Source organism: Camelina sativa, chromosome 14 (assembly GCF_030686135.1).
Source record: "Camelina sativa cultivar CO46 ecotype springtype chromosome 14, ASM3068613v1".
In the NCBI taxonomy this organism is placed as follows: domain Eukaryota; kingdom Viridiplantae; phylum Streptophyta; class Magnoliopsida; order Brassicales; family Brassicaceae; genus Camelina; species Camelina sativa.
Window position 1 is genome coordinate 4504090 of NC_141893.1, and position 16865 is coordinate 4520954.

Consider the following 16865-nt stretch of genomic DNA (forward strand, 5'->3'; position numbering starts at 1 on the left):
TGTAAACATCGACTATCTTGTAGATAACGTCTTACGTTTTGATATCTCGTAGCGTGTCTGAGTTTTGGAATTACTTGAAGCTGTAAAAAAACTCGGCAAAAAAATAATTAATCCATTTTATGCATATTTTTATTAATTCGTTTTAGCACTCTCTTATTTGAGATAAAAACTGTGTTTATGATATCTTCTCTCACCGTCGCTTTCCTACCTCAGTTTGATCTTTATTGGCTGATCAAAAGCAGCAGCCACATGTCCACAGTTTGCGATTGCGGATCAGTGAGAAGAATCATGAGATTACAACAGCTTTCTGGTAAATTACATTACAAAATGTTATCCAAAACACTATTTCTCTTTAAATGTCTTCTAACAAGACTCCATTTTTCAGGCTGAGATATATAGTAAGACTAAAGAGGGGTGGGCGAAGTCACGAGTCATTGGTTTCCAAGAATTTGTTCGATCTCCTTACCCAACTCTTTTGTAAGCTTATCAGCACGATCGTCGTGCCCACCAGCAAATGTGTATACTCTGAACGCAAACTGAAATGCCCTCCAAAGTGTTTTAGCCCATTTTGAAGTCTTATTCTTCGTATTCGGCTTTGCCCATCGTGATTCTGCAGTAGTTTGCGATGCAATCTTTGCCTCTCTCTTTTCCTGTGAGATTTGAACCGAGAGGCTTTCGGTTAAATGGGTATCAAAAAAAGTGATCAGAAAGTGTGTTGCAAGTATTAAGGTTTTGATCTCATTGGTTAGTCTTACCTTCAATGCCAGTTCCATGCAGCCAGAAGAGATATCAACCATTAATTCCTTAATCTGAACAAGGATATTGAAGTCGAAATGGATGTTACTGGCCTTGAACTTCTTTTCCTCTTCTGCTTTGATTCGGTCTAGAGTTTCAATCTCTTTTCTGATCTGTTTCAATCATTCTATTCAGATCAGTTCAGCTACCTGGAAAAGGAAAGAACCAAAAAGAAAGGCGAAGAAACTATAGCAAAATCACTTTTCCTATGACTTGCCTTTGCAAAGTAACCTTCAGTCTTGTCGAGAAGTTGGTCAGCCGGGGACTCCATCTTCCAGTTCTTTAGCTCTTTGATTATACCCTGCATCTTCGAGTACAATGCAACAGCCATTCTTATTGCTTCGAGTTTACTATGCGGAAACCCTTCACATCTTGCTAGAACCTATATAAGTTCAAACGTTCTTGTGATCACAAAATCAGAACATATATGATGAAGACATGGATCACTTATGTTGTCTTCACAGTTTACCTGTGTTTCATCTTCTAGTTTGTCAAGAACCGATTCAACACGATGGTGTAACTTCTGAAGCTCAGTAATGTCCTTATTCTGGAACTTGGTAATCTCTGTCTTAAGCTCCTTGATTGAATTCATATATACTCGAACATCCTCTTCTATCTTCTGAAAATAAGGAGACCTGTGTAGCCATAAAACATAAATCAAGTATGAGTTTTTGCCTAGTTTAGTTTTGTTGGTTATAGATGAAGTGAGATGCGAATTACTTCTTTGTTATCTCAACAAGAGCATCAGCCATTCCTTGCTTTCCACTGGCTAAAGCACTTCCAGTCTCGCCTTTATTTACTGCTGGAGCGACACGAGATCTTACTTCAGGATTCTTCCCTTCTAGTTTCGCCTTAAGGAATCTAAAGAGAGTCCCCAATTGGGTTGATCTCTTCAGTTTACTAGTTGGTTTCTTGGCTTCCAAGACTCCTCTTGCGCCTGGTGGAGGTGGTGGTGGAGCACCAGGTCCTTCTCCGGCAGCCATTGGAAGTGGCGGTGCTGACGGTAGTGCTGCATTCCTTGGAGGTGGAAGAGACGGAACAGCCACTCCTTTTCCCGCTGCCATTGGAAGTAGCGGTGGTGCAGCCCCTGGAGGTGGAAGAGGTGGAGCAGCCACTCCTTTTCCCGCTGCCATTGGAAGTAGCGGTGGTGCGGTCCCTGGAGGTGGAAGAGACGGAACAGTCAAACCTTTTCCGGCAGCCATTGGAGGTGGTGGTAAAGGTGGAGAAGGAGGCAGAGCCAAAGATGTCGGAAAATTTTTAGATTTTCCTGAAACTTTTGAACAATTTTTATCATCAATCTGATTCTTCACACTATCTTTTTCCTCAAGAATAGCTTCTTTGGCTTGCTCCATCTTCTCAGTCTTCTCTGTTTCATTCTTGTTCTCTTTAAATCTCTCATCATCACTCTCACCATTCTTACTCTGAGCTTCTTTCTGCTGGCAAAGATGTTGGATAGCGAGACGCTTTACATCAATAGGACTCAGCTTTACAAGCGCTTGCATTGTCACATTTCTAGGAAGATTTGACACAGAGATTGCAAAGTCTTTAACTTTACTAGATGGACTCAACACCTTTCTTGGCGTGGTCGGTTGCTTTACCAATGACTCTGTTCTGGCGCCGCTAGATGTTTTACTCCGCGGACTAGCCTTTTCCTTCATTTCGTCATTGCTGTTCTCTAGCCTCTCGTTCATCCCCATAATCAGTCCATCTAATGCAGCTATCACCTTTTCCACTGTAACCAAAGAGATTGTGTTACAAACAACTTTTATATATGATGAGCAAGAGTGAACATTAATCATAGGAGTTTGAAATAATATTTTTACCAAGTCGATCGGACATATTCTTCCTAATGCTACTGTTCCTATACTTGGATTTGACGATCCACTCGTGGTCGTCCATGCATGAATCTCCAATTGATTTCAAAGCGTTGTAAAAATTGTCAAGCAACTGTTTGCAAAATACAAAAAAAAAAAAAAAAAAAAAAAAAAAAAAAAAAATCACAATTGTGGTCAGAGCTTAACTTCAATCAGTCTCAGAGACAATTTCGTTATTATTGTATGAGATAAAACCTTATCGACCTCTGCACGTCTCATATCCAGGATTTGCGAGCTCGTAACGATCTGAGGACAAAGCCTATGGATATCGTTCATCGTACGCATCACCATCTAGCAATAGCCGCCAGAAAAACAAACAACAACAAATCAATTAAATCATTCATATTAAACAAATCAAGTAGAGTTTTCACCGAGGAATCGATTTTCACTTGATTTGCCTATTTGACCACTGCTTATATATGAACTTGGGATAACTTTTTTTTTTCTCTTGTAATTGATACGAGACGAGATATAGCTAGCTATTTTCATTTTTGTTAATGGAAAATTTACATTTTGATCACCTCGGAAAAAATATATATATATATAAGAGCTAGATTCTCATGGTGATTAGTCTGTGAAATTAGGTCAAAGATACGATTATCTGAAATAGGTTAAAAAAAACGTACGGAAGGGGCAAACGTACATTGATTATAGAGAGATAACCGGTAAGAGGAGGGAGATCAATGATTGTTCTAAATGTGATTATCTTTTTTCGAAGCTCGACCATGAGAATGAAAGTGCCTGTCCATTTGTTTGATCCGCAGCTCGAACTCGATACCTTTGTCGCTTCTCTATGAGCATGATTCTTGATTTCTTCCGCCGACGAAGCAACACGTCTTGAAGTTTTTTGGCTCACGAACGGAGGTCTAGGAGACTTGGTCGATGGCGATGATGAAGAAACCAAACAAGGTTTAACATCCTGCTGTTCGGTCTTGCTACTTCTAATTAGTGATGTTTGCCTTTTAACAGGCTGTAACAAAGTTGATAACAAATAGCATATATAAATAAGAAACCAATAGAGAGATATCAAAAAATAAGCTTCGAGAAATTGCGTTACCTCAACTTTACAGGTTTTCACACTCATCAGCGGAGAAAACGAGAGAAGACTGGAAGTGTTTTGTTGGTAGTATACTTTGCTTGTAATAATTACATAGACTTAATTTTAGTGTTGTGATAAAAAGTGTGAAGCTAAGTGTGTTTATTTAACGCTAACGCTCCACAGACACATAGTGAATCTTATCACTTATCGAATCGCGCCACGTGGTATCTATGGATAGATTTTCTTAATATTTTTTTTCCCGAAATGGAAGTTGAAGTTTTGGCTTCTGAAGGGATCCTAAAAATTGAGGAATTTAGTAAGTAATATAGGTAAAAAGAGGAACTCTTAAAAGATAATAAGAATCCCAATTTCTATGATTTGTTTTCTTTTTTAGACTGAAATTTATGATTTCCTTTGACTAAGTTCCTACGGCAGTAAGATCATGAACCTTGGACAAACATATGGCGGAAGCTAAATACTTTCTGTAAATCTTCTTATTTTCTACTATGTTTAGAAATAGGTAGTATTAATTATTTTGTTTGACTCGAAATTATAAAAGTACTAGTATTAAGCCCGTACTCCGTACGAGACAAAACTATAATAAGATTTATAGATATCGATCACTTGTTGATATATGAATAAAACGAAAATCAAGATGTAGTTAATCATATAACGTATAATGCGTTTAGTTTCATCTAATCGGATGAACTCACGAATGTTAAATAACAAAAACAGAATCGAACGATTCAGTTAAAGCACAACCAACGGAGAAATATAGTAATAGTTTGTTTGGTTTTTAGTTTGTAAACACAATCTTAAGAAAATTCTAAAAACATATGGAATCATTAATAAATATTGAGAAAGATTGTTAAAAAGTAACAATCCCTAGCTTTTTGATTACTGGTCGGGTTTGATCGCAAGTCTTAGAAAGAGCTTTGGCTAAAATGCCAAAAGAGATGCAATCATGCAAGTAAAAAACTTACATCGTCGCCAACCACAAGGGTTATTTTTTTATATTTTATCACTTGTCTGTTTGAAGAGAAAAAGAATGGTAAGAAAATTGCAATGAAAACTTAGAAGGAGAATGTGGATATGAATTTACATTAGATTTGCAAACAAAATAATCATGTAACTTATAAGAGAGTGGTGACATATATAGACACAAAGATGCTTTACATCATTTAAGAATGAAAAACTCAGGCAACCAGTTTTTTGTACTCTAAGAAATGAAGCGTACTATAAGAACCTCACTCACCGAGGCAAAAGCTACTGATTTGACGAAAAAGGCCAAAAAGCGTGAAAACATTACCCCAACTCGTCGCCGTGGGAAACAACATAATCTCCAACCAGAAAATAGCTCTACATAAACCAGATCACAATATATAAAAATTAACATTTATATATGATTGCCAATAGATCAAATTCAGCAACAGAGTTTGATAGAAACAGAGATTTGAATGAAGAGAAAGACACAGAATAATCATAGATCATATCATATCACAAACAAAAAGATGTTGATTACCAGATAACTGCGTCGAGAGAGAGAGCACTGTTAAGTTTTGGATTGTAACCTACTTCCCTGTTCCAAAATCAAACAAAATAACTTGTCATATGGAGTTGTTATAAAATTAGTACATGATTAAGTTAGAAGAACACAGCAAAACGTGACGTGATCGTTTGTAATGACATGGTAAAACCATGGATTAAATATGTTTTCTTGTTTCATTGGCTTAAAAACTAAAAAGTTGAACATAGTAAATATTAGATAGTCAAAAAATGCATAAGTGAACTTGAACATACCTTTTCATCCACAAGGAGAAGATTACATTCTTGAAAATTCTTCTGGTTTATCCTTTTTTGGAAATCCCCAAAGACAATATGTTCGGGCTATTAGAAGTCTGATCTTCCATTCTTTTTTCAAAGAATTTAGATTTGAGAGGAGTAAAATTCAGAGGCATCTTCAACCTGAAACTAAAAAAAAATAACCAGAATTAATATGAATTCAAGAGAAAAGGTATGCATATGAACAAAAGAAAAGGTATCTACCAGCGTGAGAATTGCAAAACCAGAAGAAAACAAACAATGAAGAGGAGGTAAATACAGAGAAAATTGAAGAGAGAATCAAGGCAAATTGGATTTATATAGAAGATGGATCGGTTGTAAACCACCTTGAACGTGGAGCTGTTAGTGGAGTAGAATTAGGGATAGATTTTTTTGTAACATGTAAGCAGTTATGTTTGTCGAGCAAACGTTGCAGATGAACAAAAAGGAGGTTATGCGTTTCCTTGTAAAACATGATGCTTTTTTTTTGCAGAAAATATTTATTTTCACACGATCGTGTATTATTAATTTTTGTTTTTTTCAAAATGGAAAAAAATATAAACTGACGTGGCTGAATTTGATTGGCCAGGTGAATTGTGAATTATAGGATAAAGGATGATAACCAAAAAACAAAGTGTAATGCTTTTTTCTTTCACAATGTACCAAGACGTTCCTTATCTTTTATTTTTTTTCTCAAATGTAACAAATTCCTAATCAATACTCGGAAAGATGACAAAAAGAAAAAAGATGACTAAAAATTATAATATATGTACTTTTTAATACTGAATGTAAAATATTTAATTTGGTGGCTGAATGGGTAAAAGATATCAAAGAAATGTTAATACTTAATACAGAGTAAGTATGGTGTAAGGATGAAAACATTTTATAAGAAATGGAATATTTTGATCATAGCTGTATCATGCTCTATTCTTACCCATAGGAGAGATACATCATGTATCATATTCATGGCTTTTGTTTGACCAACGGGGGAAACGATCCTAATGATTTTAAGTTTAAGAAAAAAATCTACGGTTATCAATGATTTTTATATATATGAAAAATGGAGGATTAGCAAAAAAATCCAAAACAAATGTGAGCCAAACTTGCTAGACTGCTATATTCTCTTTGAGATGGCAAAACCGCCAAAAATTATCCATGATACACTTTTTTCTCCGACCGTATGTTCTTGTAAGCGAAATTTCGCATATTCCATTTGGTACCTTCCTAATTAAAAAAGGGCATTCCAAGAAATAGATCTTTTGCAATAGAGTTAAAGACTTAAAATTCTGAAGTTCGAAATAAGCTACTTTTATATATTCGATGTTCTAGTTACTACTTTTTGGTGCAAAAAAAAAAAAGAAGTGTTTGGAGCTACCTGTTTGGATTTCAATATATTGATATTGCACCAAAAACTATTTATTTTTCATTTAAACATAATTTTAAGTGTGAAAGTTTTTTTTTTTTTGATCATTATGAATTATGATCATCACATAGAATGTAACATATAACTCACATACAAACTCCTCTCTTACAATCCCTTTTCTCTTCCTATCCCGTGTCTGACAAGTTAACGAAACGAAACCCAAAATCTTTGAAAAATACTCAAAATTAGATTACTAAATCATCTTATTAATGGTTGACTTGCTTCTCTACCGCGACGGTGGAGGAGGAACTCCGCTGAGAAACGCCGAGAAAAAGGCGAGAGAGCTGCTTGGTTTGAAGCAAGGCACCGCATGTCCAGCTCCTCTGAACGTAGCGAACGTTAGACCTTCGTATTCTTGAAGCCACCCACTTACCTGTTGTAACATCATTAAAAAACTCAACCGGTCTAATCATACACTCAAGTTAAGAATTTACATAACAAGTTACGTAGATCCAAGGATACCTGTTTCTCATGGTACCATGGCCTCCAAGCTGTCTTGATGGGTAATTCGAGTGCGCTTAAACTATACCGAGTGGCAAGTACAGGAACTCTTCCGTCAGTGTCACCACTGAGCCCATCACAAAAGGAAACCAAAAACCAACGGCTTAAAAAAATTGGAGGATAAGAAAACTTAGCTTTCTTGCAAAGTGTTACTAAATTATAACCAACCAAAGTAGAAGAAGCTATAGTGTATACTGTATAGTGGTTATTGGCGTAGGATACAGCCGTAGTGTGCACTCTACTCCTCTGTTTTTATTTAGTTTCAATGGTTTTAAGTGAACTTTACCTGTAAACCCATATTCTTAATCCTCCGGCGATAAGTTTCTCGTAAATAGGCAAAACCGATGGTTTTGAACCAGTCCAATTATTAAAGATCTCCATGCTGAAATCTCAGAAAACCAAAATAATATTCAGACAAGTTCCTTCATATATATACAAAAAGAAACTATATATATAAGACATAAGAATCATGGGAAGAGTACTTGCAAATGCTCCAGTTCTTGAGATTAACTCCATCACTCGCATGAAGAGACTTCTGAACATCTGCTCTGTTGTAAAATACTCTCGCGTAATCATCTAAGCACGGATCATATCCACCCATGAGCCTCGGTGGCATCTACGGCATGCGAACAAAAAAAAACATTTATACTAAGTTTCAAAAAGACTTCATATAGCTTTCTAATATATTTCAAGGATCACATGTTACACACACACGTACCCTCTTAGAGCTAATGCGGGAATTCGTTTTGAATAGCGCTGAATCAAAGTAAGAAGATCGTGCTGAATCTCCAATGCAAACTGAGGTATAGATGCTATAGATATCTATCTCGTGGTACTGCTTGAGAACTTCCGCTACGGCCTCATTGCACTCATCGTTGCTCCAAGTATTGTCGCTGCTGAAATTGCATGTCCTGGTTATGATCCTATGCGTCTCGTCCGATATCACTGCGTGGCTCCATGCGTAATCCACCCAACCTCTCCAATCTTCTGCATCTGATGTCTCCGGATTCCCCAACTAGATAGCAAAAAAAAAAAAAAAGGTGCACTAGGTCGTCTAAGCCCAATTTTATACTAATCACAAGACTTGCAACAATCAAGCAAAGTTTATAGTAAAAGCATGATAATATTAAACTACAATCTTGGTTCATTTTGTTTGATATTTTTTGGTTAAAGATCACGTAGATTTAGACGTACCAAAATACCCTTAAGATTGATAAGCGATGAACCATTCTTCTTGTTATTGTTATCGTACACAACTTCTGCTAGCTCGGGTACGTACTTTCCTGCACACAAAATAATTAATATTATGCGACATCGCGTGGGTCTGAGTCCTAGTAATAATAATAATTCGCGATGAAAATACGTTACTAGAAAGAAGGAAAAAAAAGAAAAAGGGCATGCAATATCTCATTATATAGACAAATTAATACTAAATGATACAAAATATTTAATATGAGTTACCTGCATAACTTTCACCCGCGATATAGAAGGTACTTTCTTTGTGTTCTGGGAATTTCTCGAACCAGTTGCAAAGAAAAGTGTATGCGTCTCTTGCTGATAGAAATTAGAAAAGAGAATAAAGCATATAGTTTATGTTGTGACGTACATACGTACTATATTTTATATATATATTCCTAGCTCGTCGTCTAATTAAGGACAAAGACTACAGATAATATATATGTAAATAATGGACTTGTAAAAAGATAGGAAAAAATAATAATGGACCTACCTGTAAAGTCATCTCCAAGTTTTTGATAATCGCTACTTGTGTTTGAATACGAAAAGCCAACACCGACGGGAGATTCTAAAAACAGCATGTTGGCCTCTGCATCAGCAAATCAACCTTTTTACATCATTTAATGTCATTTTCATTTTTACATATAAATTTTGTGATGCTAAGAAAATTATATAAAAACCAAAACAAAAACAAAAAGATTACCTTTATTCCATGCGTATGGATTAAAGTTAAGTCCGTTTCCGTTGGTGTCCACGAGAAAAGGACCAATTTCTTGTGTTGCCCCATATCCCACAGAAGAACAACCTGGACCTATATATATACATATATGATATATCATTATATTCTAAATGTGTTCTTTCATGAGACAACATCAAAACTATAAAAAATTCGCACTAGGTTGTATTGTAAGAGCTTTGATTAGTTTAAACATTGGAAGGAAAAAAAAATTGTCGTGAAAATAAATTTGCGGAACAGTGAACGACAGAGTGACAAAACTATAGCTAATTAACTTCCTTTATATTTGATGTTTTTTTTTTGAAAAAGTTATATTTGATGTTGGTATGAAGAAACAGCAAAACGGATAAACATAAATATGTAACTGATAAAGAAATGTATAGAATCACATGTTATCAATTAGAATGAAATGAGGGAGAACATATATAATATATATAAAATAGTTGCTGATGCATGCATATAAATCAAAAGATTGAGTTACCTCCATTAAGCCAGAGGACTAGAGGTTTCTCTTTGGGGAGATCCATGGCCTCAAAGAACCAGTAAAACATAGCTCGTCCGTTGGATTCATCGACAGGGACATAACCGGCATAATGTCTGAAACTCACATCAGGCTGTCCAGGCAAATCTGTCACTAAGTCTTGCTCGTTGGCCAACAAGCTCCTTTTAGGGCTATCAAACCGGTGTTTTCTAGTGCAGAAAACCACCGGTGCTAACATTAAAAGGGCCGTAAGACACAAAAAAGTTAATATACTAGATATGTTCTTGGTGTGATACTCCATTTGAGGTATAAGTTGTGAAAAATAATATCAAGAATTGTAGTGAGATGAGAAGAAAGATCTAAGACTTGGGTGTCTATTTATAAGCTAAGATCATGAGATTTTTGTTTGCCTTTGTTAAAAAATAATAATAATTAAAAGTTATTTAAGTGGATATGGAAGAATACTCCTATGTGGCGATTGGTGGCTTTAATTTTTGTTCAGTTGGTCGAATAATTCCATCTTAAAAACTAAGATTTATAGGGACAAATTCGAGAGAATTCGTATACTTGACTAATATAGAGTGGATGAAGCACTTTCTTTTCGATGGGTTTGAACCACGTCATGGCCAAAAGTAATATAAATTTAATTTATTATCCTATTAACCTAATAAGAATTTTGGCGGATTAAGAGACCCCCACAATAGCATAAGCTCTGCTTAACTAGTGAGGAAATATATAAATAGGAAAACTGGAATAGATAATGCACATATACATTAATCAAGGTTTAATACGTATGATTCAGAAGTCAATGTAGAGTATCTGTAGATTTTGCAATACCAAACCAATTTAGGAGTGTATGTCTACCAACTAATTTTAAAGTGGTTACTTTTTATTTATTTTTTTGGCATATTGAATCCGAATGTGACTCACTCTTCTGATCAAAATCTTTTTGTTCGAAACTCATTTATATTATATCAAATTTTATCAACTGATCAATTAATCGGTTAAAAATATGTTGTTTTGTATCACCAAACCAGAATTTGTTATAGCATTAACGAACGATAAATATTGTGGATCTACAAATTAAAGATTATCCAGCTGCTAATTGTATGTTTAAAAAACATTGGATTATATAGATTCAATATTTCGACTGATTTATGTAAAAGCTCACTCGTAATACTTGTTAAGCACATGGTGTCTTTAATAATGTATCGCCCACTAAAATGGAAGTCAGATATGTATGTACTTAGTAGCGCTGTGTGGGTTTGAATCGAGTCAGCTTTGCTGCACTAAAATTATGTCTAGACTGTTACAAGTTACAATATGATACTGTATATGAAAGAAAAAAAATTACTTAGTAATAGTATGTTGCATCAATATGAATAAAGATTACAAGATCAACCAGTATATCATTATCAAAATTCATGAAACTGACGAATAATTCTCACAACTATCGCTAACGTCATAGACTCGTAGGTTATATATGATGCGGATATTCCTAAAAAAAAAAGAGAGACATGTCACGTTGCAACATCTTCGAGCAAGGACTGACTGATGAGTGTTGAGAGAAAGGCAAATGGAGTATATATTCCAAATTGATGGTTCCCTTTAATTTTAATTTTAATTGTGTAGATATTTTTCTATGAATATATGTAAAAAAAGGAGTTAAATAAATTCATGGGAACCTCATCATTAGCAAAGTCGAATGATGTAGTTTTGTGGCGAACCTTATGCGTTGGGATTCTTGAATTCAATTCGATGTACAAATCGTTTAAAGATAGGATATAGCTTAATTAATTAAATGGTGAAGAGATCTAAATCATCTAGAAAATAAATCAAATATTGGACCTTTTTGTCCACCACTATAATAGTTAACGAGAGGAATTGAACCATGGAGTCTCTAAGAACTTTTTAGCACACAATCCACTATACCACTACACATGGAATAGATTAGATAATTTTATAATTGATCGTATTGGTCAAAACTAACTTGAACTATTAACTGAGTTATACACTTGACCGTTATATAGTTCACTAATTAGCTTGATAATCGTAAGTATGCATACTACTAGCTTTTTCCTTAATTATTGCAGAGTTAAAATCGACAGCTGTACGTCTCAGCAATATATAGTTTATATAATACATGTTCAGATCGAAGATTAGAGAAAAACTAATAAGCAAAACAAAAGTGTTTTGTTGAATGGTTATGACATGGAATCCAACTTTCTTTGATGAGAAATGAGAGGGAAATCATGTCCCGATTATATATGTTACGTTTCGTAATGACTACACATTTTTTTTTCTTTTTTTTTTGTCTTTTTGTTGGGAAGGTAATGTCTATATGTATATATATAAAAAAAGTCTTAATATAAGAATGAGAGTGTAAGAAATTACATGCTCATTGAACATTAGTTTATTTATATCTATATCAAGAAATTATTCATGAATAACTTTCAGCTTGCATATGCGAATATAGAGCATTTGAAAGCTAAGAGAGATTTAATTTTGGGGCTTCATTATCTAAAAATGGTTAATATATATATATAAAAAATTCTTGAATAATTAATAATATATGAAAATAAGACATGGTTCATTTTATATGTTGACTTAATTTTTAGTAGATAATAAAGTATACTATTCTCATATTTTTATAACACAATAGTGCACATAGAAATATATGAAGATTTCAAAATTTATCCATGCAGTTCGTTGGCTAATTAAAATCTTACTGAGCCACTTTTGTTCAGGGGATGTATTCAATCTAATATTCTAAGAGGGTGTATTCAATTTGATCTTTTAAGTGATTTGTGTAAAATTTACAAATTCTATGTTATTCAATCAAGAATTTTAAAAAATCTTATAAAATCTATTGTTATTTAACTAATGATTTAAAAATCTACCTTAAAATCCACTGTTATTTAAAATAGTTTGTGGATTTAGATTTTAATAATTTTAAGAGAGTCTAGAAGATTTGTGATGATTTTTTTAGTTAAAAATACATGAATCCAAATCTCATTGTTTTAGGTAGGATTTGAAATTTTTTTACAATAAATTATATTAACTTCCCTAAAATCACCAAAATCATATAAAAACCCATAAAATCTCAAATCAAGTTAATATGATTTATTGTAAAATTCTTTCAAATCCTAACTAAAACAATGAGATTTGGATTCATATATATATATATATATTAAAGTAAAGAAATCCTTACAAATCTTCCAGAATCCCTTAAAATTATTAAAATCTAAATCCACAAATAATTGTTTTCAATAACAGTAGATTTTAAGGTAGATTTTTAAATCATTAGTTCAATAACAATAGATTTAATGAGACTTTTTTAAATCAATGATTGAATAACATAGAATTTGTAAATTTTACACAAATCACTTAGAGGGGGGTATTCAACTTAAATTTTAAAGGATTTGGTAGGATTTTAACATTTTAGGACTTTGGAAGATTTATGTGAGTTTTAAGGAGATTTGGTTGTGTTTAGAGTTTTTATATTTTTAAAAAAGGAAATGAAATGTGATTCTATGAGATTTGATGGTTAAACTTTGGGTGATTTTAACATATTTTACATCTCAATTATATGGGAACTCTATTTACATGTTCAAAAATATTTTTGGTTTTTTAAGAAACCGAAGCGTTAGATTGATAGTCACATGCCTCGAACCAAAGTTACCTCTGATGGAACATGGCTGATGGATTTATGCCAGAGAAAAAGATTCCTGATGAGTATGAAATTGTACATCAAGCTATTTTTACGGACCCAGATGACCAAAGTGGTTGGTTTTACCATCTGTGTCTCCTCTTCTCACTTCCTCTTGGCCTTCACCTGGTTCCAGTGTAATTCTATTTGGAGTTGGGTGCTTGAATGGCTCTCCTTCTAACGTCACTACTTTTTGTTCTGAGACGGGTTCTGTTCCACTGATTCTCTACTTTGACCAAGCTGTTGGTGGAGTTAGCTCGTCGACTGTTACAATTGATTCTGAACTAAAAGGAAACGAGAACCTTGTTTGGGAACCAATTTCGAAATAAAAGCTCTCAAGTGTCTTGTGTCGTAGATTTTTTTTTATTTTTTATCAAATCCTTTAAAATTCTATCTCAAAAGGTATGATTTTGAGATGGTATTTTTTAACTAGAAAACAAAAAAGAAGTCTTTTAGAATCATTCAAAATCTCAATTTTTTTAAAGTTGTGATATTTTGAATAACAGTAGATTTCAAGTAAGTTTTATAAATAACTGATTGAATAACAAGAGATTTTAGATTATTTTAAATGATTTTACATAAATCCAAGTTGAATAACATAGGATTTTAAAAAATCTTTTAAAATCAACAATTGAATAACAAGTGATTTTAAGAATACTTTAGAATCTTTTAAAATATCAGTTGAATACCTCCCTCTTAAAATATCAAGTTGAAAACACCACCTTATTAATGTCTGAGTTCTAACAAAGTACATAACTCATAAATTTATTGCAAAACTTATATACATATATATATATTTGTGTGAATAATCCAAATATTATTTTGTTATGGAATGACTAAATTAATAATATAAATAAATGGATTCGTAATCTCCAATTATAAATACTCTATTAATCTTTCCTACTTGGATCCGTTGAATTGGTGAATGGCCACTAGCCGATAGGTTATATTTTTGTACTATATAATAGGAAGCTAATGATTTATCTAATCACCTTCTAATAGTTGTATTGCCATTTCAAATTTTAGGTAATTAATTTATATTTTATATCTCTTAACTCAAATAGAAGATTTAAAAATGTTTGTGTTCATATGGGGACCCCTTAACTGTAAAACCAGAGTCCATACGTTCATATTGGCCAATGGATGTCCACTTATATGATTCTCAGAACTATGGATACCCACTTAACTACGAATATCATTTAAATGTGCAATTGTAATAACCTAATTGGCCAAAAGATTTGAGGGATATGTTTCTAGACAAATTATGAATCTGTCAATGTATTCTTTAATTATTTAGGATAATGACAATCTGCAATAGGACACGCGTTGAGATACTACTGATGGATCATTTGATAATGAAAATCAAGAAAACGATTAAGGAGTCAATCTTTCACCATCTAATTAGAGATCCCATAACCAATCTCCTACTAGTTGATGACTTATAAGACTCGTTGTTAACTACCTTCAGAGATAGTTTTGGTTTTGTAAATCACTAGGCTAGCTTCGCCTAAATAAGATATGTTGATTCTTATCAGGGTTACTTCGTGGAGAATTGGTTGAGAATGCTTTGGAAAAAATAATTTTGTTAGGTGGGATGTACAGATCTTTGGAATTACGATATGTTTTAATTGACTTTTGAAAGTACTATACTACAATTTTTTTTTTTTTTTTAATCTCTAAATATGTATTCTTTTCTTGATTCATGTTATCAGAAAGAAAAAAATCAGATTGGTTTCTATGGAGTTTTACTGGTATAGACATTAAGATAAAGAACATAAACTAGTCACAAGTTTGTCGGTAGATTCCTTTTATTGAAAGAGCAAAAAACAAAGATTATCTATTGACAACGGAACATAAGCAGAGACGACATGAGATAATTAATGCTAATGTTGTATAATAATGCGCACTAAAAGGGAGAAGATGAAATGTTTGATCGTCACTATTATAGATAGAAGGTATAGGTTCCACCTTTTACAATGAGTACTTGAAGGATTATAAGAGCATATGGAATCTAAACAACATACTGCTAGTCTACTAGAGACATGCCCTAAGAGTTTTTAATTCCCATCGATTGGACCCAACTAGAAATTCTTAGGTTCTATATGCTACATTCCTTAGCCATTTCTATGACATAACCCGGATTTACTGCATTACATTATTCGTCCATATATATTGAAATTCTTAGGTTCTATATATTCGTATTCTCTTACTCATCACATTTGTCATTTTATGTTTATCAGAGTCGAGTGCTCGAAAAAAGTTGAGCGATAAACTGTTTAGACAAAAAAAAGAAAACTATTTTTGGAGTAAATTTTACCTGGTTTTAGAAAAACGTTTTAGACATTTCTATTAGGTTTAGTTTATTAGTACACGCCGAATTACCTTAGAACAATACCAACTGTCACATTCAGACTCGGCTGTCCACATATCCAATCGAAACTCGTGAAGTGTTAAGTTTCTATACGCTAATGCGTGAGTCATGCACTCCATGCATGCAGAGAAACAGAGTGTTTTTTTTGGGGTCAACAAACAAAGATATTTACAAAACACGTATTGAGAGATAACTTTGCGCGATCAGATGAGTTGTCATGTGACAACACCATTGGACGAGACATGGATTAGATGAATTCCAACTTCACTAGGGATGGTCAAAGTATTACAAGAAATCTTACTTTTTACCAGTTATTCTTATCCATCCAAAGATTGAAAGTGCGCATAAACATAAGTTTCATTTGAAAGCTTTTTTGACTATATCCACTCTAGCTCCCACAAACAAACACGAGATTTTTTTTATAGGTTATGGAATCTTTTTTTTTTCTTTTGTTGTAAATTAAGCACTTTGTTCGTTTGCAAATATATAGTTGACAAGAAAATACATAAAAAATTGAAGCTTTAAAAAATATCTATCAACCCTAACTATTATTTTATCAACCTATGATCAATATATATATATATATATATATATATTCGAGTTTATCTAACTCTGTTATTGATATAGTTACTATAAGTATAACAGTAGTAAAAATATTGACAAGTTTATTTGGGTTATAACGGTATAGTAGTTGTACGTAGTGTTACTTTCACAATCCAAGCTTAGTGTATATATATACTTACTCTCAAGTCTTAATTGGGGCAAAAAAGTATAATTAGTTTTTGTAGATTCAGAGAAGAATCGTCGTTCCCCTCTCCTTCTCCGCATATCGTAATGACATGTTAGTTTCATTAACGCGTTTGTACGGAGCCCTGAGGT

The 16865-nt window shown here is 33.3% G+C and overlaps 2 protein-coding genes and 1 long non-coding RNA gene across 5 annotated transcripts; all 3 read right to left on the reverse strand.

The window, feature by feature from the left end:
- Positions 1 to 275: 275 nt before the first annotated feature.
- Positions 276 to 4006, reverse strand: LOC104739738 (uncharacterized protein At4g04980-like). 2 transcript variants are annotated; one of them, XM_087484074.1, is made up of 9 exons: positions 3727 to 4006; positions 3313 to 3639; positions 2865 to 2960; positions 2619 to 2742; positions 1516 to 2527; positions 1265 to 1430; positions 1013 to 1177; positions 756 to 908; positions 276 to 650 (listed from the first exon to the last, which is right to left on the reverse strand). In XM_087484074.1, exons 1-9 carry the CDS (start codon positions 3751 to 3753, stop codon positions 432 to 434), a joined length of 2289 nt encoding a protein of 762 aa, XP_087340200.1. In that variant the 5' UTR covers positions 3754 to 4006; the 3' UTR covers positions 276 to 431. The 2 variants fall into 2 exon arrangements, with proteins under 2 accessions (XP_087340200.1, XP_087340201.1); XM_087484075.1 differs by having other exon boundaries at positions 2874 to 2960; positions 3727 to 3850.
- Positions 4007 to 4768: 762 nt separating this feature from the next.
- LOC104739740 (uncharacterized) lies at positions 4769 to 6004 on the reverse strand. Of its 2 annotated transcripts, none has more exons than XR_760060.3 (4): positions 5755 to 6004; positions 5509 to 5679; positions 5231 to 5287; positions 4769 to 5067 (listed from the first exon to the last, which is right to left on the reverse strand). It is a non-coding gene; the product is annotated as an uncharacterized LOC104739740 (long non-coding RNA). The 2 variants fall into 2 exon arrangements; XR_015579240.1 differs by having other exon boundaries at positions 5509 to 5673; positions 5877 to 5995.
- A 925-nt stretch (positions 6005 to 6929) lies between these two features.
- Positions 6930 to 10414, reverse strand: LOC104739741 (serine carboxypeptidase-like 31). Its single transcript, XM_010460184.3, has 10 exons — positions 9907 to 10414; positions 9393 to 9500; positions 9183 to 9278; positions 8915 to 9007; positions 8648 to 8736; positions 8172 to 8468; positions 7936 to 8069; positions 7740 to 7835; positions 7415 to 7520; positions 6930 to 7325 (listed from the first exon to the last, which is right to left on the reverse strand). Exons 1-10 carry the CDS (start codon positions 10205 to 10207, stop codon positions 7179 to 7181), a joined length of 1467 nt encoding a protein of 488 aa, XP_010458486.1. The 5' UTR covers positions 10208 to 10414; the 3' UTR covers positions 6930 to 7178.
- Between the last annotated feature and the right edge of the window lie 6451 nt (positions 10415 to 16865).